Source organism: Oncorhynchus gorbuscha, linkage group LG16, assembly GCF_021184085.1.
Source record: "Oncorhynchus gorbuscha isolate QuinsamMale2020 ecotype Even-year linkage group LG16, OgorEven_v1.0, whole genome shotgun sequence".
Classification (NCBI taxonomy): domain Eukaryota; kingdom Metazoa; phylum Chordata; class Actinopteri; order Salmoniformes; family Salmonidae; genus Oncorhynchus; species Oncorhynchus gorbuscha.
The window spans coordinates 36,316,922-36,343,645 of record NC_060188.1 but is presented as its reverse complement, the minus strand read 5'-3'; the positions used below and the strand labels follow the sequence as shown (position 1 = coordinate 36,343,645).

Here is a 26,724-nt window from a genome sequence, read left to right as displayed (position 1 = left end):
CACACGGAAGTGACCACTGAGGACCTCGTTGAACAGGATGTGGCCGTGGAGAGAAACAGGGAGAGAAACGAAGAGGAACAACATCACACCAGGCGTCATCGGAGGTACTAGCCCCCAGATCCACTCAACTCATTTCAGCAGAGGCTCCTCCAAGCCGTTGAGAGGGATGCAGCCCAACCTGATGCTCACAGGAAGGAGGATGAAGAGACCCTCTTTGCCATGAGCCTGGTGCCAACACTGAAGAGGCTGCCTCAGCAAAGAAAAGCAGCAGTCAAGTTTCAAATGTATCAGCTGCTTTTCGAAGCCGAGTTCAATGGTAGGTTTTTTTCTCTCCACATCACAGGTAGTGTCATAAGTGTTGCGACAGTGAAGTAAAGTAGGTCATTTTTACAGTATAGTCATGTGGGGTAATTGGTATTTCAGATCAAAGTATTAATATGAGGCAAATGTATAGCTGTTGTTTCTGGGTTAGAAAATATCCTAACAGTTTGCTGTGGAAATATCTGCCTGTCATATTCATCTTTTGATCTGAAATACAAATTCTATGAGTAAACAGCAAGTATTACCAATTTTACCACACTGTTCCTATATTTATGCCACTAACTACACTATGCAAGCAGTATTTAGTTAAAATAAATCTCACCTTTTATGGTGTCATATTATGTTATGCTTGAATGTGTTGTTCTTCTCTTCCCTTTCAGAAATGGAGTCAATTTAGCCAACCAGCTCACAGGAAGGACAGGAAGAGGAGAGGAGTTGCCGGGGCCAACCAGCCCACAGGAAGGACAGGAAGAGGAGAGGAGTTGTCTGGTTGTTGTTTTGACCTCCCTCATTGTACCTTTCTTTTCACACATGTCAGTTCCGTTTAAATTCAGTAAATTCATAAAGTAATTTGTTTATAAAGTCTTAGGATAGCATTCATTATTAGTGTTACATAGATTTCTGAATTGAAACTCATACGGAGTTTTCACAGATGCTCTTGGTTCTCTTACGAGACTACATGCTCTTGCTGTTCTCTTACAGGTTACAGGCTACACATTCATCTAAAAATAATAATAATAATTTACACGCACGCACACACCTCTTTCAATAGTTTTATTTTTTTAAAGATTTTTACAACACACATACCTGTCATGTTCTTTCCTGTACTTGAATACGTATTAAATTATAATGTTTTCATAGTCAGTTGTTTCAGTTGTTTATTAATATCTAATTTAGACGTAATCTGCTTATTTCTTCCCTACACCTTTGCTGATCTAAGACAAGATGAAAGTAAAAACACATTCTCTTCCTAATTAGTTTTTTTTCCACCTGTATTTTGTCAGGCCAACATGGTGGTAAACTGTACTATTTGTATGAACCCTAGGTTACCCTTTCCCTTTGTTAACATATTAACTGTGTGTCGTATAACCTTAATTAATGCTCCCGCTCACCTGATGTACTATGCCAGGTGTGTATAATACTGACGTTAATGGGAGAGGGAAGGGGTTAAGTTGTGGTTTTTACTCCCAAATTGAAAAATGCAATTTTATGGACAATGGTGGATGGTTCTTAAAATAAGCTTTGTGTTATGGGGCTCTTAATTAAAAGAGCCGTTTCACTCCACGGCATACTGCCATGGGACTTCACCTGCTGGCGATGAGAAGTAGGTGGTCAGCTTCTCCCTCACCTGGAGTGCCTGTCTGGGGGCGTTGTTTGCACCTGCCCTGGTGACATTAGGAAGGTGACCATTTGGCGTGCCCATCTCCATCCGGAGCGGCTCCTGGAATTACCTCCTCCGCGGGTAGTTGTGGAGAACATTTACATTTACATTTAAGTCATTTAGCAGACGCTCTTATCCAGAGCGACTTACAAACACATGTGGCCTTCACGCAGGCATCAACATTTGAGGGGCTGAGACCAAGCACTCTCCAATACATTCTCCATCGGGCTTCCAGAATCCCAAAGGCGCATTCAACAACTAACCTTGCCCTGGACAGTCGTTTGCTAAAGATCCTTACAGGCTTTGGCAATGTCAGCTGGCGTCCAGCGTAGGGCCTCATGAGGTTGGGTCTTAAAGGGAAGGCCTCATCGCCGACGACGTGATGAACAGGTCCCAGGTCTTCAGCCCCAGGGAGTGATGCAGGTAGTGGAATATACAGGGTGCCATCCTGAAGTGCCTGGCCAAAGGCAGTCTCGGAGGGTCACGCCATCACTTCCCTTGCCGTAAGCATCAACATCGACAACACGGAAACAGTAGATGGCATCTACTACAGCCAAGAGTACAACTGAATATGTACCCTTGTAGTTGTAGAACTGCGAACCTGAGCACGGTGGATTACTACATCTTTCCCGTCAATGGAGCCAAGACAGTTGGAGAAATTCCACCTCTCCAGGAACTCGGCAGTGATGGCCCTCCAGTCTTCCTCCTTGGGGACAGGCATGTTTTCACCAACCAGACAGTCCCAAATGGCTTGTGCCACAGAGGGGACAATGCCTGCCACCGTGGACCGTCCAACTCGGAAGCTGAATCCTATGGTCCTGTAGGAGTCCCCTGTCGCCAAGAATCTAAAATATAATTCAAAATAATGATCAATATTGTGTATAACTTGAATTCCACCCACATATTATTTCTACTCATATAGCTACCTCATTACTGTTTATTATGCTTTACTAATTATATTGTAATACTCATCAACCATCATTAACAATGCCTTGAAACAGTACAATTCAGTCTATGACTATATCAATAAACTGTAGTCCAGGCCAACTCTACTCTTAGAAAGAATGGTAATATCTATTTAAAAGGGTTCTCTGGCTGTCCCCATAGGAGATCCCTTTTAGGTTCCAGGTAGTACCCCTTTTGGTTCCAAGTAGAACCCTATTGGGTTCCATGTATTAAGTATTATACGAGGAACTAAAAATGGTTATCCTATGGGGAAAGCAAAAGGACACTTTTGGAACCTTTTTCACTAGAGTGTATGTGAGTCCAATAAGAATGTCATGAATGACTAACTGTCTTGAACAACAATGGGTCCTGGAGAAGACTAGCCTACCTTCATCAGGGCAGAAGGCACCTTTCTTTTCATTTGGTAACATTGTATAATTCAAAAAGGATTATAAACCAACGTTGGGAAAAGTTATAGTCCCAATGAACATTCTGTAAAAGTACATCTAATGTCAAAATAGGGACTATTAACTAGAGCCCTTTAGCTAGTTAGGTTGCACATAAAAACAATGTATCAAATAATCAATTATGGTATCAAAGGCTTTAAAAATGTACTAGAGTGTAGTTTACCGGAGACAAAAGGCCAGGCGTTCAACTGGGCTGATGGACTGCCGGTAGTTGGCATCCATCCGGGTGATCCTGGCTTCGGTCCAGACGAAAGTAACTTCGGAATTCCTCTCCAAACAGTCGAAGCTCTTGAATTAGACGGTGGAACTCCCCTGCCTGCTTTCGGGACTTTAACCATCTCTGGACCCCCACACAGACCTGCGCTTTCTGCGGGGCTGGTCCCGGCCCAACAGCGCGATCAAGACCATTGTTGAAAGAGCCTACTCTGCTATCTTGACTATTTATTATTGCATTTCGCTCCAAAACTGCATTTTGGATGGAAATTATATTATAGGCTCTCACAATTAATTTGTGGATGTCATCGAATAAATAATATACTTGGCAAATAAATTAATAAAAAATGTAAAGAAATTATGCAATCAAACTGTTTTTATGTAATCCCACATTTTTACTGAATATGTGTGCAAAAAAAAAATCTACATTCATATTTTGCTACTTTCTGTCAAATCTACGCAAACAATTTGATGCACCACACAGAACGCTCTGCCTCTGCAACACAATGCTGAAAGGGAATGCAGCATTCCAATGGAAATGAATGTACTTCTGGTGTATCGAAACGCAAAGGCCCAGTCGGTGTGTTCGAAGCGTAAGGGGAAAAAATGTACGTTGTAGTCTCAAACCCAGGCCTGGTCTGTTTTGTAAGCGTTCCCGGAAGTCTCGCGATGTTGCGCCTCTGGGCTGAGAAACTCTCATTACTCTGTTGGCCGACTAGCATGTACTTAACTGCAAATGTTTGATTAAGATGTTGGCGTATTCAGTCCTGTGATGTTTAACGAAGACCGAGGGATTATTTGTAAGTGTAAAACAGGAAGCGGACGACTGGCAAGCTGGTAACGTTAAAGTACAGGTACATTAGCAATCGCGCTAACGCTATCCAGCTAGGTACTTGCTAGCTAACGTCAACAAAAACATGTTGGAGAAAGGTTACTAACTGGAGATATGTAACTAGTTATGATGCATATTATTTCCACAATTTTTGCCATGGTGTAAATGTGTAGTTCTTGACCAAGGAGGCACAGATAGCCGATTAACGTTAGTTAAATTGACAACATGTTGCAGCACGTTATGGCTGTTCCGCTAGCCAGCTAACGTTAGGCCCAAAACGTACCCGACGAAATGCACGAGATGATTGATTGCATGATCTAATCAGTGGCCTCGTCACTTAATTTGATTAGATATTTTATGCACAGCAACTAGGTAAGTAAAATATAGCTAGCTAAAATATGTGCATGACAGGTGTGTGAAGTGTACAGTAGCCAGGGTTGCCAGGTGAAGCTAGAATGTTTAGCCCAATTACCACTCAAATCCCATCCAAAAGGCTTGGAAAACTAACCCACATTTGTTCCACCCAGTAAGAGAGGAGTTGTAACGTAGTAACGTGAAACGACGTTAGAAGCATAATTCGGGTTTCATCAAAATAATTATCGGAAGTTATGATATTAATCATAGCAGTCAAACCGACATCCATTGATGGAAAAATGATCTGCCGAGTTTAATAAGGGTTAATTATATTTTCTCTTACCACATTCAAATTCCTTTATGCCTTATTATGTCATAAGGCACAGGGGGTATGGTATATGGCCAATATACCATGGCCAAGGGCTGTTCTTACGCACTAAACAACGGGGAGTGCCTGCAGACAGCTGTTAGCCATGGTATATTGGCCAAATACCACAGATACCAGAGTGCCTTATTGCTATTATAAACTGGTTACCACTAATTAGAACGGTAAAAAGTAATGTTTTGTCATACCTGTGGTATATGGTATGATATTACCACAGCTTTCAGCCAATCAGCATTCAGGCCTTGAACCTGGTTTATTTTATGTAAATAAATCCCCTTTTTGCATGTGCATAACTATAGATAAATCTGACAGAAGAGTTTGCGTGATGAAAGTTAGACAGAGGATCTCAATCTCTGAGCAAGAAACACTTGGATGAACATAAAACAACTGTTAGGCTATTTTCTGGCAATTGTGCTTTTATGTGCCAAATATTAAGACTGCAAACCATTATAAATGGCCCATTTGCGAGATTGACTTGTCATTTCAATAGGCATAGGCTACAGACACAAATCTGGGTTTATGAATGCAATGACAGTTTGCTTAGCTAAAGGCTGGTATCCTATAGCCCCGTATAGGCCTACATCTAATTTCAGATAGTCTACAGTATCCTAAATAAGATGTAGGCCAGCTGTAAACTGAACGATTTAGCAGCTTGCTAAATTCAAATTAAGACTAATTAATGAATAGCGAGGCGATTTTGTCATAAGTGCTTGTTTCCCAATAGCCTGCTGGAATAGGCTACTGAGGATGGGGTCATAATTTCAATCACTCAGTTAAATATGAATAATATGCATATGAACTGAATATGCTTGTCAACAACAGCCAGTGTTTAATTTTTATTTGTTTTACCTGTAGCCTAATCTGACAACTGTTACCGTTAATCGAATGTGTTCATAATAACACAAGGCTACATCAACAAACTGAAGTCATAGGCTATTTAATAAATTGCTTTGCCAGGTCCAGGTAGGTTACACAAGTGGCACAAATTGATTTGCAATGACTCCAGTGAAATCGTAATTTAATTTCAGCATATTTATTGTATCAAATGGTAGCCTATGATGGTATATACATGAATAGGGTACTTGATGGCCAACAGAGGCAAATTTGTCATTCTCCACATTTAGCCAAAGTCAGTTTCAATGAGTACTTTTCCCCATCAAAGGAACCACGTGAGGGAGTTTCATAACTTCCACTTCAAATTTCCACTCTGGTAGCCCCCGAGACCCAAGAACTGAGCATGCATAAAGCACTGCGCTTGATACCTTTTTCTTTAAGTAGTCAATGTTGGAATGGAGTTTAAACCACCTGAGTGAATTTATGTAATGCGTTTTCCACTACTTTTGTAACAGGTTCTGTACTGGTACCTTTTTGCATTGTATTCTGGTATTTTTCGTAGCTGTCTACTTACCCCAAAGACTGATGCTGGCACAAATTCAATGAGCTGTATACCAGCATATGCAAACAGGAAAACGCTCATCCAGAGGCGGCGCTCCTAGTGGCCGAGGACTTTAATGTGGGGAAACTCAAATTCATTTTACCTCATTTCTATCAGCATGTTAAATGTGTAACCAGATGGGAAAACATTTCTAGACCACATTTACTCCACACACAGACGTGTACACAGCTCTCCCTCGCCCTCCATTTGGCAAATATGACCGTAATTCTATCCTCCTGATTCCTGCTTATAAGCAAAAATGAAAGCAGGAAGCACCAGTGACTCGGTCAATAAACAAGTGGTCAGATTAAGCAGATGCTAAACTACAGGACCGTTTTGCTAGCACAGACTGGAATATGTTCCGGGATTCTTCCTATGGCATTGAGGAATACACCACATCAGTCACTGGCTTCATCAATAAGTGCATCGATGACGTCGTCCCCACAGTGACTACGTACATACCTCAACCAGAAGTCATGGATTCCACGCAACATTCGCACTGAGCTAAAAGGTAGAGCTGCCACTTTCAAGGAGCGGAAATCAGGCTATGCCCTCCGACAAACCATCAAACAGGCAAAGCGTCAATTCACAATTAAGATCGAATCATACTACACCGGCTCCAATGCTCGTCGGATCTGGCATGGCTTGCAAACTATTACAGACTACAAAGGGAAGCACAGTCGAGAGCTGCCCAGTGACACTAGCTTACCAGACGAGCTAAATAACTTCTATGCTCGCTTCGAGGCAAGTAAAACTGAAACATGCATAAGAGCATCAGCTATTCCGGATGACTGTGTGATCACGCTCTCCGCAGCAGATGTGAGTAAGACCTTTAAACAGGACAACGTTCACAAGGCAGCAGTGCCAGACGGATTACCAGGACATGTACTCCGAGCATACGCTGACCAACTGGCATGTGTCTTCACTGACATTTTCAACCTCTACCTGTCTGTCCATCATACCAACATGGTTCAAGCAGACTACCATAGTCCCTGTGCCCAAGAGCATTATGGTAACCTGCCTAAATGACTACCAACCCGTAGAACTCACGTCTGTAGCCATGAAATGCTTTGAAAGGCTGGTCATGGCTCACATCAACACCATTTTCCCAGAAACCTAGACCCACTAAGCTAAGGACCCTGGGACTAAACACCTCCCTCTGCAACTGGATCCTGGACTTCCTGATGGGCAGCCCCCAGGTGGTAAGGGTAGGTAACAACACATCTGCCACACAGATCCTCAACACAGGGGCCCCTCGGGTGCGTGCTCAGTCTCCTCCTGTACTCCCTGTTCACTCATGACTACATAGCCAACCACGACTCCAACACATCGTGACCACGCACGCCTCCAACTCAATAATCAAGTTTGCGGACGACACAACAGTGGTAGGCTTGATTACCAACAACGACGAGACGGCCTACAGGGAGGAGGTGAGGGCCCTCGGAGTGTGGTGTCAGGAAAATAACCTCACACTCAACGTCAACAAAACTAAGAAGATGATTGTGGACTTCAGGAAACAGCAGAGGGAACACCCCCCTATCCACATCGATGGAACAGTAGTGGAGAGGGTAGTAAGTTTTAAGTTCCTCGGCATACACATCACAGACAAACTGAATTGGTCCACCCACACAGACAGCATCATGAAGAAGGCGCAGCAGCGCCTCTTCAACCTCAGGAGGCTGAAGAAATTTGGCTTGTCACCAAAAGCACTCACAAACTTCTACAGATGCACAATCGAGAGCATCCTGTCGGGCTGTATCACCGCCTGGTACGGCAATTGCCCCGCCCACAACCGTAAGGCTCTCCAGAGGGTAGTGAGGTCTGCACAACGCATCACCGGGGGCAAACTACCTGCCCTCCAGGACACCTACACCACCCGATGTCACAGGAAGGCCATAAAGATCATCAAGGGCAACAATCACCCGAGCCACTGCCTGTTCACCCCGCTATCATCCAGAAGGCGAGGTCAGTACAGGTGCATCAAAGCTGGGACCGAGAGACTGAAAAACAGCTTCTATCTCAAGGCCATCAGACTGTTAAACAGCCACCACTAACATTGAGTGGCTACTGCCAATACACTGACTCAACTCCAGCCACTTTAATAATGGGAATTGATGGGAAATGATGTAAAATATATCACTAGCCACTCTAAACAATGCTACCTAATAGAATGTTTACATACCCTACATTATTCATCTCATATGTATACGTATATACTGTACTCTATATCATCTACTGCATCTTTATGTAATACATGTATCACTAGCCACTTTAACTATGCCACTTTACATACTCATCTCATATGTATATACTGTACTCAATACCATCTACTGTATCTTGCCTATGCCGCTCTGTACCATCACTCATTCATATATCTTTATGTACATATTCTTTATCCCCTTACACTTGTGTCTATAAGGTAGTAGTTTGGAATTGTTAGCTAGATTACTTGTTGGTTATTACTGCATTGTCGGAAATAGAAGCACAAGCATTTCGCTACACTCGCATTAACATCTGCTAACCATGTGTATGTGACAAATAAAATTCGGTTTGATTTGGTAGGCCTAATCACAGACTGATGAGATGGCCTATAGAAAGGTGGTCAGAGACCTGACTGCGTGGTGCAAGGACAACAACCTTTCAACGTGACCAAGACAAAGATTATTGTGGACTACAGGAAAATGGGGACCGAGCATGACCCCATTCTCATCGATGGAGCTGTAGTGGAGAAGATTGAGAGCTTCAAGTTCCTTGGCGTCCACATCACCAACAAACTAACATGGTCCTAACGCACCAAGACAGTCATGAAGTAGGCACAACAAATCCTATTCCCCCTCAGTTGACTGAAAAGATTTGGCATGGGTCCTCAGATCCTCAAAATGTTTTACAGCTGCACCATCGAGAGCATCCTGACGGTTTGCATCTCTGCCTGGTATGGCAACTGCTCAGCCTCAGTGCAAGGCACTTCAGAGGGTAGTGCGTACATCCCAGTACATCACCGGGGCCAAGCTTCCTGGCATCCAGGACCTCTATACATGGCGGTGTCAGAGGATGACCCTAAAAATTGTCGAAGACTCCAGCCAAGTCATAGACTGTTCTCTATGCTACCGCACGGCAAACGGTACCGGAGTGCCAAGTCTAGGTACAAAGAGGCTTCTATAAACAGCTTCTACCCCCAAGCCATAAAACTCCTGAACATCTAATCAAATGTCTACCCAGACTATTTGCATTGCCCCCTCCCCTGCTACACTCTTATCTATGCATAGTCACTTTACTAATTACCTACACCGGTGTTATTCTGTACCGGTACCCCCTGTATATAGCCCCGCTATTGTTATTTACTGCTGCTACTCTTTTTAATTATTTGTTATTCTTATCTCTTACTTTTTTGGAGGAAGGGCTATTTTCTTATCTGCATTGTTGGTTAAGGGCTTGTAAGTAAGCATTTCACTGTAAGGTCTACACCTGTGGCAAATACAATTTGATTTGAAGGTGGGAGGGAAATGAAAGCTCTGGACACAATTCTGCGGGGTGTCTCTCTTTTAATGACTGCATGGAATGCAAACGTTAATGCTGCCATCTGGACTCATGCACAAGTGTAATTGCCTCTCCTCAACACGCTTTGAGAACTCACATCAACAAACAAAATACATTGTACATTATATTATACATGTTAATATTTTCAAAAGACTAACATTTCATTTCATAAATGTTGTACACTAATAATTTTCTAATATGTGCAAAATATTTATTTTAATGTACTATTATACCCGAGGCATACTAATGAGGCAACAATGCCATTCCTGGTATGACCGGACAGGTAACAAAATGAACGACACAACTAACTAGGTACAACATGAAATACCAAAACATCACATTTCACAACACCTGCGTGGAATGGCTACAAATCCAAGGCAAACGTTAATGCTGCCGTCTGGACTCTCATACACAAGTATATTTGCCTTATAAAAGATAATGCCAGAAAATCGTCAGCAAAGAGACTCTCCCTCTCTCTCTCTAAGCTAACGGTAGCTGGGCTAGCCTTGTAAAGTTGCACTCCCCATTCACGCTAATATATATTCCTACCGACAGTAGTGAAACAACATTTGTGAACATTTGCTGACATGTACATTCAACACATACCTCTCCTCATCACACTTTGAGCAAACTGAGGAGTAAAGGCATGGCTCCTGTTGATGACATCACAATTTAGAAAATAAATACAATAAAATGGTTCACTCTTGAAAGTAGTGTAATGCATCTAAAAATAAATTATGAATTTTTGGTGAAAATATATTTTACACCTGTTACACTTTGTCTCCATTATTTCTTGATGTGCATTCTAGCGTATTATTATGATTATGGATAAAGGGTTAGAAGTAACTGTCTCCATAATGACAATCTAAATGGTCTACCTACAACTGGTAAAAAGTTGTCACAACGTGCACACGTGCTGCTCTCTCCTCTCGCACTACATGACCATTGTGCTCTCTCAACAAACAAACATACAACCTCCTCTGGCCCTCCCCACCAATCACTCACTCAGCATCAGCCTGACTCATTGCCTAACAGTCAGCAACAGGTCACAGTGAATTTTTAAGAGAAATGCCTGATGAAACAATCTCTCTAGTAATACCTGACCGAATAGGGCTATAACATGGCAAAGAACAGGTTTACCAGTGTAGTGCGCCACATCATCCCATGGGATCTGTCAAGGCTGCACACAGATAAATATCACAGAAATATTCTAGTTCTTACACATCACCTTATATATTTAAACAAAATGGGCCTTTTATACACAAGTGGGCAGCAGCATGCTCATGTCAGTCTAGAACGCAAATGTCATCTTCCTAGTAAGGACTGCAATCATTTTGGGAGTCGAGCAAAAATCCTGGAGTCGTGCACCGCTAGTTTTGCAATGGGAGTAAAATAGTAAAATAGTTATAGTGGGCAGAACCAAGCACAAGCATTTTATTTGCACATTTATGTTGGGGAACAGCCTACTCGGAAGTGCGTGTGCAATAAGTAAATTCGCTCTTGTACTTCTAAACAATGCATTTTTTTTAAACTCTGGCAAGAGGTGAAGTCTACAAACAGTCTATTCTGTTAAAGATTTTAGTTTTGGAAACAAAACTGTATGGTGATCAAATGTTTAATCGATGAGAAAATTAGCAGAATGATGGCCAAAATCCATCTTGCGCCATCTTCTCACACTGCTGGCCACTGGACTTCCTCTCATCACCATATTTGGCAGTGAGTGGAAACAACAACTGGATGCTTCATATTTATACAGCCGGTGAAATATCTGGCTCATTATTCTATCTGTTGCATTGGTGCCCCTTTAGCAAACCGGAACTTTGACAATTTGTTTATATGGTAAACGGCCTGAATGGGAAATCCTAATTTATGCATAATTTTTGGTGTGGTTAGGCATCAGTTAGCCCTAGATATACTGTTAACCCCCTAGTCGATTGATGCACCCGTGCATCAGTCTAACATAATAAAAATAACCTCTTTAAAATCCGTCTAAGATAAACGTTTTTTTTTGTTAAAATTTTACATAGGCTCAATCCACCACATCCGCCTATGTCGGCCTTCTGCATCTGCTGTGGAATGTGGCAGAGCTACATCACTTTTTGTCAGACCAGGAGAAATCCAGAAAATAGGTCTTCTCACAAAGACATGTGTCTGTAGCATCCAAACGGTTTGGCCTACAAACTAATAGACGGGTTGGTTGTTTAGCAACAAAACCAACACGTGCGCAACTATGAGGCAAAACAGAAAGGGTTGGCTTAGATTGTTGACAACATGTAAACTGTATTTCGTCTCCAATGTCTGTTAAAAACATAAATACATTTGCACAATGAGCACCTATTGTCTCACATTACGATTGTTGGTTAGCTAGCTAGCAAATTTTTGCAGTCTACAAATCCACCCAGGAAAAAAATCGTCCCACGGCTAAATCTATTTGATGATCCCTGGCTTAGACTTTGAGGTTAAGGAGCCTACCGTTACTCCTTAAGGTCCAAGGACCTTCAGAGTATCTTAAGAGGTAGACTGACTTTGGCAGCCAAAACAGCCAATTACTCTTATCTAAACCTGAATTTATTCTAAATTGCGATATGGTTCTAGAAACATAAAGCCCTTTACTTTCATATCGCGTCAATATCATTTCACAAATGTGAAGTATACACTTTCAACTCCAGTGTTTTTCAGTGACAACACGATTCTCGCGGCCATCTTCCATTACACACAGGTGCTAGAGAGCTAATTAGCACAGGTGGTCCCTCTGTCTTCCGTAAACACACTGTAAAATGGAAATGGCGGTGTGGAAACACTAACCCTATAAAGACGTGTGTGTATCCATTTATCCTTTTTGTTTTTTGAAAATGATTTCTCGCTGATATGAAATATAAAGTCCTTATGCTTCCAAAACCATACCACAAGCGATGCGTGTTAATGTTCAGACCGAGCGTCGGGGCTCTCAAAGTACTGAGTAAGGGTCTGAATACTTATGTAAATGTGATATTTCAAACTGTTTTTGCTATGTCATTATGGGGTATTGTGTGTAGATTGATGAGGTGGGAAAACGATTTATTCAATTTCAGAATAAGGCTGTAACGTAACAAAATGTGGAAAAAGTGAAGTGGTCTGAATACTTAGCAAATGCACTGCATTTCACATTTTTGCCTACTTTATAAAAATGTCAACTTCTGGAGCTCATAGGGCTGGTCAAAAGTAATGCACTGAATAGGGTGCCATTTTGGATGCAACCTTTGTCCATCCAACTCTCCTGACTCCTCCCTCCCCCAGGTGTCCTGCTGCAATGTCAAGGCGGAGCAGGAACAGCCGGGCATGGCGTTACGTATGGAGTGGAATACGGCGAGACGCTGATTCCCGAGTGCAGGTACTGGCCTCAGAGAGTCAGGAGTGGGGCTACGAACGCTTACAGGTAGGTAAGGGTCGGTTTGTGACGGACGTAGACCAGGGGTGTGAAACTCATTGCATGGAGGGTGGATTGTCTTCTGTTTTTTGTTATTTCCTTTCAATTTGTGTCCAATTAAGACCTAGATAACTAGGTGAGGGGAGTTCCTAACTAATCAGGGACCTAAGGCTAGTTGATCAATCAAGTAGAAGGGAGGAGCGAAAATCCGCAAACAATTGGCCTTCCATGGAATGAGTTTGACACCTCTGACGTAGATGGTTCCATTGTGCCAGAAATGCGGAGTCAAGCACAGCTGACATATTTGAGCACTGTTAGGTACTGTTTGTAAATTGCGTTTGTACCCTCTGCAGTACAGTGACTCAGACTCTGAGCCAGACTACCGGCTCGTGGTGCCACCGGTCCCCAGTGCCGTGCCCGTTACCGGAGAGTCGTACTGCACCTGCGACTCCCAGGCCGAGCCCAGCTACAACCCATGTCTCCGGGGCTTCCACCGCATCAAAGACTGCCACTGTGGAGAGGAAGACCAGGGTGAGGATGGGAAGGGAAGGGTGGAGAAACTAAGGTGGTGTTCAGAAGGGCACACCGTAGCAAAACTTGTTTTTTATTGGTCAAGTTCAGGTAGTCCCTTCAGGTATTTCACACGGTTTCTGAGGGTTTTCATCTGTTTCATGCCCAAGCTGTATCAGGGTGTTCCCAAAGTTAAACTCTCACCATTATTTGCTTATTAAAATATCTAAGTGTCTGAGATGTTGCAGGTCAACTGTCATTGGATCCACTGACCTCTTGACATTGCAGACTTCGACTGGGTGTGGGACGACAGTAACCGCTCCACGGCCACGTTGATGACCTGCGACAACCGCAAAGTCAACTTCCACACAGAGTACAGCTGTGGCACAGCAGCCATCAGAGGTTCCAAGGAGCTGGCAGATGGCCAGCACTTCTGGGAGATCAAGATGACATCACCAGTGTACGGGACAGACATGGTGAGGCTCCATCCATCATTTCTCAGGAGACAGGATTAGAATGATCAGTGGAGTCTGGTGTCACTTTAAATAGGAGGACGGGCATATTTAATGGAATGAATGGAGCTGTTTTTATTCCATTCCAGCCATTACTATGAGCCTGTCCTCTAATTTCTCTCTTCACCAGCCTCCACTGCTGGGGGTTGGGGCTTAGGCTTGTAAGACCTTAGGAGGTTTAGTAGTTTCTCTTTCCTAAAGCTTATTTTGTGAACCTTTTGCATTTTGTATGATGGTGAGCATATTGATTACTGTTCTATTTTTATATGTGATTAAGGTGAACATGTTGAATGAAGACTTTTGATGTTGTGTAGATGGTAGGCATCGGAACCTGTGACGTGAACCTGGATAAGTACAGACATACCTTCTGCAGCCTGTTGGGGAAAGATGATGACAGCTGGGGTCTCTCCTACACTGGTAAAACCATATAATCCATCAGATAGTATTTATCACAAGCATTCCTGGGTTCATATAGTATTAGTTTCTTTCACATATGTTCAGTGTTTGATTGAGTGGTGCCTGCTTTGCTGGACAGGGTTTTCACTTTTAGAGCTACCGTATTTGTGCCAGGCAAGCTCAATCAGGCATAGCTCAAAAAAACATGCCCTTGATTACAAAACATACACAGTAAAATCATCACCCTATGTTGCCTGTTATTTTTGTTTTCTTTAAAAAGAAAAGGAAAGGGGAACAAAATGGCGCCGTAGAGAGAACACGGTGTTTCAGCGAGCTCTCGTGGCATTCGTAAATTTATATTCTTACATTAATCTCCTAGCTTGAAAAAGTGGTAGAATTGGCTAAATAAGTTACCATATAATGAGTCTTGACGACTATTTCGCAAAAATCTCCGACAACATGCCCAATAGAACTACTAAGAAGTCGACCAAAACCACCACCCCTGTGGATGTGCACGAGGAGCTAGCTAACGTTAGCGAAGCTAACACCATTGCGGACCCAGGCACAATGGACCTGATAATTCAAAAGATGACTGATAACATTACTAAAGTGATCGATGCTAAAATAAGAACGGTCTTGGAAGCAATAGCAAGCCATTCAGCCGAAATACAGAGCGTTGTGAAACGTGTTGTTGAGGCGGAAGGAAGAATTGCTGCAGTGGAAACTTCAACTACATCTATGGACGCTAAGATAAAAGCACTTGAGAAACAGGTGCGCGAAATGGCGGAGCACATTGACGACTTGGATAATCGAGGACGCAGATGCAATATTCGTGTTGTGGGACTCCCGGAAAATTCTGAAGGGACACGTTCAGTAAAATTCTTTGAGGAATGGATCCCTGGCTACCTACAAATGGACACTAAGGCTGGTCGTGTGAAGCTGGACAGAGCCCATCGCTCTCAAGCACCGATACCGGGCCCCAATCAGCGCCCACGGCCGGTGGTTATAAAGTTCCACAACTTCACCGACAAGCAGCGCGTCATGGATGCGGCTAGAAACATCGGTTCTGTTGGTAGTCAACATAAAAGTCCAAAGGTCTCATTCTTCAATGATTACTCCACAGCGGTTGTACGAAGACGCAAAGCGTTTGATGAGGCGAAGGCTCGACTCAGGAGAATGAAGATGGACTACGCACTGTTGTACCCGGCCACATTGAAGATTATGGTCAACGGATCACCTAAAAAGCTCTACACACCTGAAGAGGCTGCTGCGTTTATTGACTCTCTCGGGTAAATAACTCTAAGCTGCGCCTCCACAGCATTGAATAACTTTGCTTATTTTTGGTTGAATCTGATCATGAAACAGTGGTGTGAGTCCTCACGTACTCCAGCTCAGTAATATTCGTATCTTTATTATTTTTCTTGCTAAAGTAATAGCCACTATAGCTCAGGCTGAGATATGTGTGAATCCATATTGGTGCCCAGACTTGGTTTTAGGTGGAATAGCCTCAATCTTCTTCTATTGATTTTATTTTCCATATATATAAAGGATGAGGCTATTGAGCGGCAATGTGGACTTAAGAGTCTACATTTGAGAGTGGAAATCCCCTGTATGTTAGCTAGTGGGAAAACCCCCTTTTGGATCTTTACATGTTTAATTTTTGGGTTCAGTATAGTTCGAGTTCAGGGTTCATATTTTTTGTTTATGCTCAGTGAGATGGAGGAGAGTTCAACACATGGAAAAAGGTACCACCCCACTTTTACAGTAGGATCCAGTCTGAATATTGAATGGTCAAGATGCAATGGCAGATAACAGACTGCGTGTATGCACGTGGAACATTAGAGGGAGCCATAACCCCATTAAGAGGAAGAAAGTATTGTCTTTTTTGAAAAAAGAAAATATTGATATTGCCCTGTTACAGGAAACCCATTTGGATGATAAGGAGCACTTGAAATTACAGCAAGTAGGATTTGGTCAAGTGTTTTTCTCATCATTTACATCCAGAAGTAGAGGGGTAGCAATTCTGGTGAAAAAGAACTTACCACTTAAGGTCTTGAATTGTGTGAAAGATAAATTTGGTCTCTTTGTTATAATTAATGGTACTTTACAAGGGCAGAACATTTCCATAATGAATATTTACTTCCCCCTGCTCACCCCCCTGATTTCCTCACTAAAGCATTTCTAGACTTTTCAGAATTAAACTCAGACACTGCAGTGGTTGGAGGAGATTTTAACTGCTTGTTGAACCCCCTTATTGATAAGTCTCCCAGCGGTATAGCTTCACTCTCTCCTCAAGCAAAGTCACTTACAGCTATTTGTGATGATCTGGGGTATGCGGATGTCTGGAGAGCTTTCCATCCCTCCAACAGAGAGTTCACTTTTTTCTCTGCACCTCATGGATGTCAGACTAGAATAGACTATTTTTTTATGCCCAGGACGTCTTTGCAGTCTGTTTTATCTGCTAGGATAGGAAGCATAGTCATATCTGATCATGCTGAGGTGATCCTGGACATAAAACTCAACGGGGCATTCAATCGGTCAAGACATTGGAGGTTGAACACAACCATTCTTAAAGACCATACATTCACATCATATTTTATAACAGAGTTTAAAGCATTTTTCTCTATTAACTCTCAATCAACAGATAACCCCTCGCTCCTTTGGGAGACCTGTAAAGCGTATGCCAGGGGTCTGATTATGTCATACACAGCTACTAAGAGACGGAAAAAGCGGGAAAAGCAAAAATGTTAGAGGGTGAATTAGGAACTAAAGAGAAGGACTACATTAAAACGCCCACTCCTGCCCTATTAAAGGAAATATCAGTCATTAGATCAACGTTAGACTCTCTCCTAACACAGGACGCTGAAAAGAAAATGAGATTTGTCAGGCAAAAGCTATATGAACATGGCGATAAGCCAGGAAAGTACTTGGCATACCTAGCTAAAAAGAGGGCTGACTCTCAGTCAATTGCTACTATTACTGATTCTGATGGTAATCATTTATATGAAAATAAATTGATAAGTGACTCATTTAAGAAATTTTATACAAACCTTTATGCCTCAGAACTGCCAAAAGATGCACCCAAATTAATGGAGAACTTCTTTGGTAAGATTGAGCTCCCTACTATCTCCGAAGAACAGAGGTCCCTCCTCAATGCCCCTATTACCAAGGAAGAGATAATGTTCGCAATTAAGAATCTGCAAAATGGTAAAGCCCCAGGACCAGATGGGTTTTGTAGTGAGTTCTATAAAGAGTTCCATGGCCTGATCCTTGAGCCATTGCGTGATATGTTTAACCACTCATTTTCAAATGACCAACTCCCTCAAACGCTGAGAGAAGCCAACATTTCACTTATTCTCAAAAAGGGAAAATGTCCAGAGTCTTGTTCCTCGTACAGACCAATTTCCCTTCTGAATGTGGATAGAAAATTGCTTTCTAAAATTCTAGCCACAAGATTAGAGGACTCATTGCCACTAATTGTGAAAGGAGACCAAACTGGCTTCATTAGGGGCCGTAAGTCATGCAACAACGTCAGGCGGCTTCTTAATGTAATTCAAGCCTACCAACAAAGTGCTGTGGATGGTCTTGTGCTCTCCCTAGATGCTGAGAAGGCATTTGATCGTGTGGAGTGGTCTTACCTATTATTTGCTCTAAATAAATTTGGTCTGGCGGACAACTTTATAAAATGGGTGAAAGTTTTATATGATGATCCTCAGGCTGCTGTCCTTACTAATGGGCTACGGTCAAATAGCTTCCCTATACACAGAGGTACCAGACAGGGCTGTCCTTTATCCCCCTCCTCTTTGCACTCGTTATGGAACCACTAGCCGAGGCCATCAGGGTAACGCCTGCTATACAGGGGCTGCTCATTGGTGATGTTCACCATAAAATAAGCTTGTATGCTGATGATGTCCTGATATTCATCTCTAGTCCCGAGACTTCAATTACACCTCTTATTAATATTATTGAATTATTCAGCGGATTCTCAGGCTACAAGATTAACCTTACTAAGTCAGAGGCTATGCCACTTGGTAGCCTGCATTCTGTACCTAATACTTCTCCCCCCTTCCCTTTTAAATGGTCTCCCTCAGGTTTCAGGTATCTGGGTATATTTGTAACTCCTAAATTCCAGCTAATGTACAAAGCCAATTTTGTTCCTTTGTTTGATACAATAAGACAGGATCTGGAGCGCTGGAACTCCCTCCCCATTTCTTAGTTGGGTAGAATATCCCTCTTGAAAATGAACGTTTTACCCAGACTACTTTACCCAATCCAAATGATCCCAGTATTACTCTCCAATAAGGTAATAAAGGATGTAAATGGATGGCTAAGTTCCTTTATATGGAGTAAGCGCAAGCCAAGACTTAAGATGGCAATATTGCAGCTGCCAAGTTCTATGGGCGGCTTGGACCTGCCCAATATCAAGTTCTATCAATGGTGTGCCCACCTTTGTTATATTTCTGACTGGATCACAAATGATGACTCCTCTATTTGGTTAGACATTGAGACTTCTCTTTCAAAATACCCCTTACAGGATCTTTTATTTTTCAGAAGTTTCAAGTCTGTAGAAGAACACTGCAATAATCCAGTTACACTTAACACACTCAAAGTATGGAGGTCAGTTCAACGCTTCCTGGGAAGGTCCAAACTAACCTCTGCTCTTACCCCAATTCTTAACAACCCAGATTTCAGCCCAGGATTGCTGGATGCTGGCTTTAACTTATGGCTTAATAAGGGCATACGCAGGCTAAACGACTTATTTGCTGATAAGATGTTGTTGTCATTTGAGCAGATGGTCGAGAAATATCGACTCCCAAAGCAGGACTTTTCCGCTTCCTACAAGTAAGACATTATATTCTGGAGAGCACCACCTTAATTGGTAACCCTAATGTGTCTGTCATTGAAAGAATGCTTTTTTCCCACAAAGGAAGATGTCTGTAAGTCTGTTTTATGATACTTTAAGGTCCTTTTCTGCTGTCAACACACAGAGGGTGAAACAAGTGTGGGAGAAAGAATTGTCTGTTACTATTGACGAAGAGATGTGGGAGGACATTTGGAGATATGCAAAAACAATATCTATATGTAACCGTACTAGAGCAATCCAATTAAGAATAATACACAGATTGCATATATCCCCAAATCGCAGACATGCTTTTAGCCCCACTTCCTCTTCCCCTCAGTGTCTCAAATGCAAAACTGATACAGGCACCCTAACACATTGTTTATGGTCATGTACCAAAATACAAAGATACTGGTCTGGTGTCCTGCAAGAAATTGAAAAGATCCTAGGGGTTGATCTAGAATTGGACCCAGTTTCTTTACTGTTGGGTCTCCCTAGTAGGCATGTTACTTCTGTCTGTAAAAGGAGGCTTTACAACATCCTTACCTTCGCAGCGAGGAAAAACATCCTTTTACAGTGGATTAGTGATAAGGTTCCTTCTATTAAAGACTGGCATAAGATACTATTTGAATGGGTGCCTCTGGAATATCTGACATGTACATTGCATTCTAAAACAGACCAGTTCTACAAAGTATGGGAACCTTATCTAAATTATCTAGAACCTGAGGTATCAACTATTATGCTGCAAGGTTTCTCTTAGAATGGCGGGGATCTATGTATTTCAGAACTACACTGTACGTTCCATGTGTGGAACCTAACCTCTTGGTTTAAACTGAGCTTTTTTGTTTAATTTCTGTTTGTAAGTTTGTTTAAAATGTATGTATTGAGAGACGCAATGATGGTGATGGGGTGAGAGAGGCACAGAGCGGGAAGAGAAATGGTGTACGTATGTATAGGTGGGTGCGTGCGTGCGTGTATGTATGCATGGGTGTGTGTATATGCATGGGTATATGTATGTGTGTGTATGTATGTATGTATGTATGTATGTATGTATGTATGTATGTATGTATGTATGTATGTATGTATGTATGTGTGTATGTGTGTATGTGTGCGTGCGTGCATGCATGCATGCATGCGTGCATGCATGTATGTATGTATGTATGTACATATATGCACGTAGATATGGGTAAGTGGGGGCTGTTTTTCTTTTTGTTCTGTGTGCTTTGTCTCTGTATCTCTTAATATGGGTGAAAATTGTGAAATTTCAATAAAAATACTGTTACAAAAAAAAAAAAAAAAAAGGAAAGCCACACACTATCTAGTAACTCCGATGCAGGGTTGTCAAACACTGCGGTTTGCAAGTGTGTGGAGCGATGGGTAATAATGCTTCGAGGGTGGCTGTTGTCGATGTATTCCTGGTTCGAGCCCAGGTAGGGGCGAGAAGAGGGACGGAAGCTATACTGTTACACTGGCAATACTAAAGTGCCTATAAGAACATCCAATAGTCAAAGGGTATATGAAATATAAAGGGTATAGAGAGAAATAGTCCTACTACAAATAGTCCTACTACAACCTAAAACCTCTTAACCTTGGAATATTGAAGTCTCATGTTAAAAGGAACCACCAACTTTCATATGTTCTCATGTTCTGAGCAAGGAACTTAAACGTTAGCTTTTTTACATGGCACATATTGCACTTTTACTTTCTTCTCCAACACTTTGTTTTTGCATTATTTAAACCAAATTGAACATGTTTCATTATTTATTTGAGGCTACATTGCTTTTTATTGATGTATTATATTAAGTTAAAATACGTGTTCATTCAGTATTGTTGTAATTGTCATTATTTCAAATACATTTTTTTTAAATCGTCCGATTCAATCGGCATCTGCTTTTTTTGGGGTCCTCCAATAATCGGTATCGGCTTTCAAAAATCATAGTTGGTCGATCTCTATTATGTACAAAGAATTGTCAGGAGCCTGTAAAAAGGCTGCTGTCCATTGCAGTGCCATTCTTATTCTGGGAGCAAATTACTTACCGAGACTAATCTCTGAATGTGCCAATGTTTTATGAATGATTCCTTTAATTTCTGAGCATTTTGAGTAGCGCTTTAGGGAGAATGCAAAAATTATTATTTTTGCGAGACTGTCCTTGAAAGAGTTTCTCTTTGTTTTTTATTTTATTGATGGCAATATTGATCTGACCATTTTTGTATCCCCTTCATAGAATTTTATGTTTATCTCAGTGTTTCATTTGAAGTCTGATTTGTGTTTTTTTTTTTTTTTTTTTCTGGGAAGCGGGTGACAGCTATCAGGCTTCAGCAAACTGTTATGATCAGTGGGGTTCCTGTAAAGGTCTGTGTATAGAACATTAACCTCACAAATAATCAAAATATCAAGTAAACTGATTTGATGTGTGTAAGATTGCATAATTAATCTTTGGTCCCCCGAACAAGAGTTTAAGGGATACTTCGGATGTTGGCAATGAAGACCTTTTATCTACTTCCCCAGAGTCAGATTAACTTGTGGATATAATTTGTATGTCTCTTCGTCCATTATGGTTTTGACTAGAATGAATAGAGCTTCTGTCCGATTTGACTTTTTGTAGCAGGTTAGGAGATTTGGGTTAAGGTTATGAAAAGGGTTAACTAAAATGCAAAATCATCACTTTTGATGTCAATTTGACAAAAGCTGTTAAGCCATGACCATCCAGTATGAAGGTAGGTCGGAAAGCTGTTCCCATAGACTTCCAGTCATTGCTCTAACGCTAGTTGGCATTTGATGAGCTAACTGGAATGGAAAATTCCAGAATGGAACCAAGATATCAATGTACCATTTCCAAATAATGTTGTGCAAAAACAAATTTGAGGGTTGAGAATGGACTGTAACCCACATACAAATTAGCATAATTAGGAGCCATAGGGGATCCCATAATAGTACCCTTCATCTGGATAAAGACATTTTGAAACATGAAATAATTTTGTGTGAGCCTGTTTTGTTTTCCCCTTATAAATGCTAATATGGTCGTCTTCTTCTAGGTCTGTTGCATCATAAAGGAGACAAGGTGAACTTCTCCTCACGTTTCGGCCAGGGCTCAATCATCGGAGTGCACCTGGACACATGGCACGGAACACTCACCTTCTTTAAGAACCGCAAGTGCATAGGTAATTACAGGGGTCAAGGGGACCAGGTGGGGTGAGTAGTGATCTACACACAGTAATTTAATTATGTTTGGCAGTAGCTTGGTGCTAGTTGAACTAAATTCAAATCTTGGTAGCGTTTTGAGTAGTTAATAACTTTTTTGCCATGTAGCGTTGAGGCTAACTACTGGAACTACACTACTTTTTTGGGCAAAAAGATAAGAAAATATGGGTGAGGTAGGAAGTATTTTCATTTCTTTTATGGCATCAGACATGCCTAATTCTCACTTGAAACAGTTTTTGTTAACATTTGACTGTTGCAATTTATAGTCTGACATTTTAGATTTAAATATAATTTATCACAAAGTAGTTTGGATGTGCTGAACTACTTTGTCAAATTAACTTTAGTTAAGTAAACTAAACTCAGCAAAATATGAAATGTCCTCTCACTGTCAACTGCATTTTTTCCCAGCAAACTTAAGAGATGTGTAAATCTTTGTCTGAACATAACAAGATTCAACAACTGAGACATACCATGAAAAGTTCCACAGGCATGTGACTAACAGAAATTGAATAATGTGTCCCTGAACAAAGGGGGAGGGGGTCAAAATTAACAGTCAGTATCTGGTGTGACTTACAGCTGCATTTACTGCAGTGCATCTCCTCTCATGGACTGCATCAGATTTTCCAGTTCTTGCTGTGAGATGTTACCCCACTCTTCCACCAAGGCACCTGCAAGTTCCCGGACATTTTGGGGGGGAATGGCTTTAGACCTCTCCCTCCAATCCATTAGGTCCCAGACATGCTCAATGGGATTGAGATCCGGGCTCTTCGCTGGCCATGGCAGAAAACTGACATTCCTGTCTTGTAGGAAATCATGCACAGAACAAGCAGTATGGCTGGTGGCATTGCCATGCTGGAGGGTCATGTCAGGATGAGCCTGCTGGAAGGGTACCACATGAGGGAGGAGGATGTTTTCCCTGTAAAGCACAGCGTTGAGATTGCCTGCAATGACAACAAGCTCGTCCGATGATGCTGTGACACACCGCCCCAGACCATGACAGACCCTCCACCTCCAAATCGATCCCAACGATAAATAAGAATTCGACCATCACCCCTGGTGAGACAAAACCGCAACTCGTCAGTTTACTCGTCAGGTGGGCAAGTAAGGTCACAGTTGTGAAAAATGAGGACACAAAAGATGCCTTTCTACTGACTCTGAAAAACACCAAAAGAAATATGCCCAGGGTCCCTGCTTATCTGCGTGAACGTGTCTTAGGCATGCTGCAATTGGTAGCTTGATAAACTATATTTTCAGGGTAGCTTCCCCAACACGGCATGTTAGATGGGTGGTTAGGCAGCATGTAATTAGACGGGCATTAGGGACCAGTTTCACAGACACTGATTTAAGCATAGTCCTGGGCTTGCATGCTCTAAGGAAAATTTCCATTCAAAGTGATGGGACTAGGCTTGATCTGGGATGGGAAAACTGGCGCTATAAATCACTTCTAGACCTAATTAACATGGAAGGTACCTAGGATTTCTCATATTCCCCCTATGCATGTACCAAGCTATTTACCCCTGTGCTGCGCCTAGCCTTTTGCTTGTGTTGGGTAATGTGACAGAAAATGGAAACATTTCCATTCTAAACTGGACAGTAAAGTGTGTATTCTATTCTGCAGGCGTGGCGGCTACGGCGCTACAGAACAAGCGTTTCTACCCCATGGTGTGTTCCACAGCAGCCAAGAGCAGCATGAAGATGATCCGCTCCTGCTTCACGCCCACTTCCCTGCAGTACCTGTGCTGTGCCCGCCTCCGCCAGCTCCTCCCTGAGTGCCCAGACACCCTGAGCGTCCTGCCGCTGCCCCCTGGCCTGCGCCACCTGCTGCACAATAAGCTGGGCTGGGTCCTCAGCCTCAACAACGGCCTCCTGGGGGCCCCAGAGGGGGAAGAAGGGAGGGTGGGGGGCTTGGGGTCTGACTCAACCCCTACGCCCCCCTTGGCCGGGGCCTTGTCCTCTGAAAGCGATGACTCTGAGGGGTGTTCGTCAGACCCTGAGGCATGTCAGAGGAAGAGATGTCGTTGGACGTGACGGGAATCCGACGTGACCCCCAATGTAAACACATGGGGTGTGTCCCAAATGACACCCTATAGTGCACTACTGGCCAAAGGCCCATAGGACACTTGTTAAAAGGGTGCCATTTGGATTCAGCCATGAACTGGACTGAATCCCTGCCCCCTCCCTGAGACACACTCAAGTTATAATCCTGTACACACATACGCACGCACACACGTTACCGTTAATGGGTGAACCCAGGACCTGGGGACAGTGATGTGGAAACATTTGAATCAAGATCAAACAAAGACCTATGGCCAAACTTCAGTGTACATTAACAGTATATGCAACAAGAAGAATGACATGGAATCAATGAAAAGAGACCAAGTGCAGAACAGAATTAAGTGAATTGTCACCGTGCTTCTTCCTTGTATATGAAAAGCTGGCTGGATTGCTATAGGAGTGGCCCGTAAAGGCCATATTTTAAGCTTCTGTTTTAGCTGACCGAAGAACGAAAGTTGAGTTGTCAAAATGTCGTCTCCAGGACATTTACTTGTTACATTTATATGTTCTTGCTCTGCAGGTAATACACAGTTCAAGTAATCTGTTTGACAGTTATGAATACTCAGTGAAAAAAAGTTATTTTGTCGTTAATCAACACATTTGTTTCGGAGCAGGAGCAAACTTTTATTCTTTCTTTTACTTAGATCAGCTCGACAATGTATTCCCCTGAATTATTGTTGTCATATCGACACGACCTTTTTATTTATTTTTGTAACACGTTTTAAGGGGGGGTTCTGATTCATTTTTCACTCAATACTGCTGTCGTATTAGATATTGGTTGGGGGAGTGATGACTGTTATACACACCCTCTATGTTGAACTGTGAGTAGTCATGCACCGTTCTTATACCGACCTCCCTGTTATGCTCTACTTCTGCTTGATGGTAGACTCATGTCTGTTAGTCACACAAGACATTTGCTTTAGTTGTCACCCCTGTGCATCCAATGGTTGGGCTGCAGACAGTTTACTGCATAAAGAAGGCAAAGGGGGTAGAAAAGGGGTGTCCACATATTATAATACATATATGTGTATTTTTCAGTGTACAATGTTTATTTTATGCATCAAAACACTTGTATATGCCGTGCATTTGGAAACTATTCAGACCCCTTGACTTTTTCCACATTTTATTACATTAGCCTTATTCTAAAATGGATTCAATTGTTATTTTTTCTCATCAATCTATACACAATACCCCATAATGACAAAGCAAAAACAGGTTTATAGAAATGTTAACTTAAAAAAATGTTTTTTATAAATTTGCTATCACATTTACGTAAGTATTCAGGGAAGGTTTTCATCAAGGATCACACTATACTTTGCTTAGTTTCTTTCCCTCAATTCTGACTACTCTCCCAGTCCCTGCCGCTGAAAAACATCCTTCCAGAATGCTGCCACCACCATACATAAAGGCCTGATTGGTGGAGTGCTGCAGAGATGGTTGTCCTTCTGGAAGGTTATCCAATCTCCACAGAGGAACTCTTGAGCTCTATCCAGGGTTCTTGGGTCTTGGTGGTTCCAAACTCGACACAATCCTGTCTTGGAAGTCGACTGATAATTCCTTCGACCTCATGGTTTTTGCTCTGATCTGCACTGTCAACTGTGGGACCTTTATATATACAGGTGTGTGCCTTTCCAAATCATGTCCAATCCACAGGTGGACTCCAATCAAGTTGTAGAAACATCTCAAAGATGAGATCAATGGAAACGGGATGCACCTGAGCTCAATTTCGAGTCTCCTAGTATAGGGTCTGAATACTTATGTGTAAGGTATTTGTTTTTTTATTTTGAATACATTTGCTAAAATTTCTAAAACAACTCTGTAATGTTACAAACTGTGGAAAAAGTGAAGGAGTCTAAATACTTTCCCAATGCACTGTATAAACGGGATATATAAATGGATCTTCTATGCTATGTAATGTTCATACTGTAAGTGT

General features: G+C 42.1%; 1 protein-coding gene across 2 annotated transcripts; it reads left to right on the top strand.

The window, feature by feature from the left end:
- Positions 1–3,931: 3,931 nt before the first annotated feature.
- Positions 3,932–26,261, top strand: spsb3a (splA/ryanodine receptor domain and SOCS box containing 3a). 2 transcript variants are annotated; one of them, XM_046306527.1, is made up of 7 exons: positions 3,932–4,127; positions 13,147–13,285; positions 13,630–13,807; positions 14,075–14,262; positions 14,613–14,715; positions 22,571–22,696; positions 24,355–26,261. In XM_046306527.1, exons 2-7 carry the CDS (start codon positions 13,160–13,162, stop codon positions 24,762–24,764), a joined length of 1,131 nt encoding a protein of 376 aa, XP_046162483.1. In that variant the 5' UTR covers positions 3,932–4,127; positions 13,147–13,159; the 3' UTR covers positions 24,765–26,261. The 2 variants fall into 2 exon arrangements, with proteins under 2 accessions (XP_046162483.1, XP_046162482.1); XM_046306526.1 differs by having other exon boundaries at positions 3,932–4,181.
- The last annotated feature ends 463 nt before the right edge of the window (positions 26,262–26,724 follow it).

Excerpts from the sequence above, each read along its gene's own strand:
- spsb3a (XM_046306527.1), top strand. The coding sequence starts at position 13,160 with ATGTCAAGGCGGAGCAGGAACAGCCGGGCATGGCGTTACGTATGGAGT. Across the intron at positions 13,808-14,074 it reads CTGTGGAGAGGAAGACCAGG|ACTTCGACTGGGTGTGGGAC; the intron begins GTGAGGATGGGA and ends TTGACATTGCAG. Across the intron at positions 14,263-14,612 it reads CAGTGTACGGGACAGACATG|ATGGTAGGCATCGGAACCTG; the intron begins GTGAGGCTCCAT and ends GATGTTGTGTAG.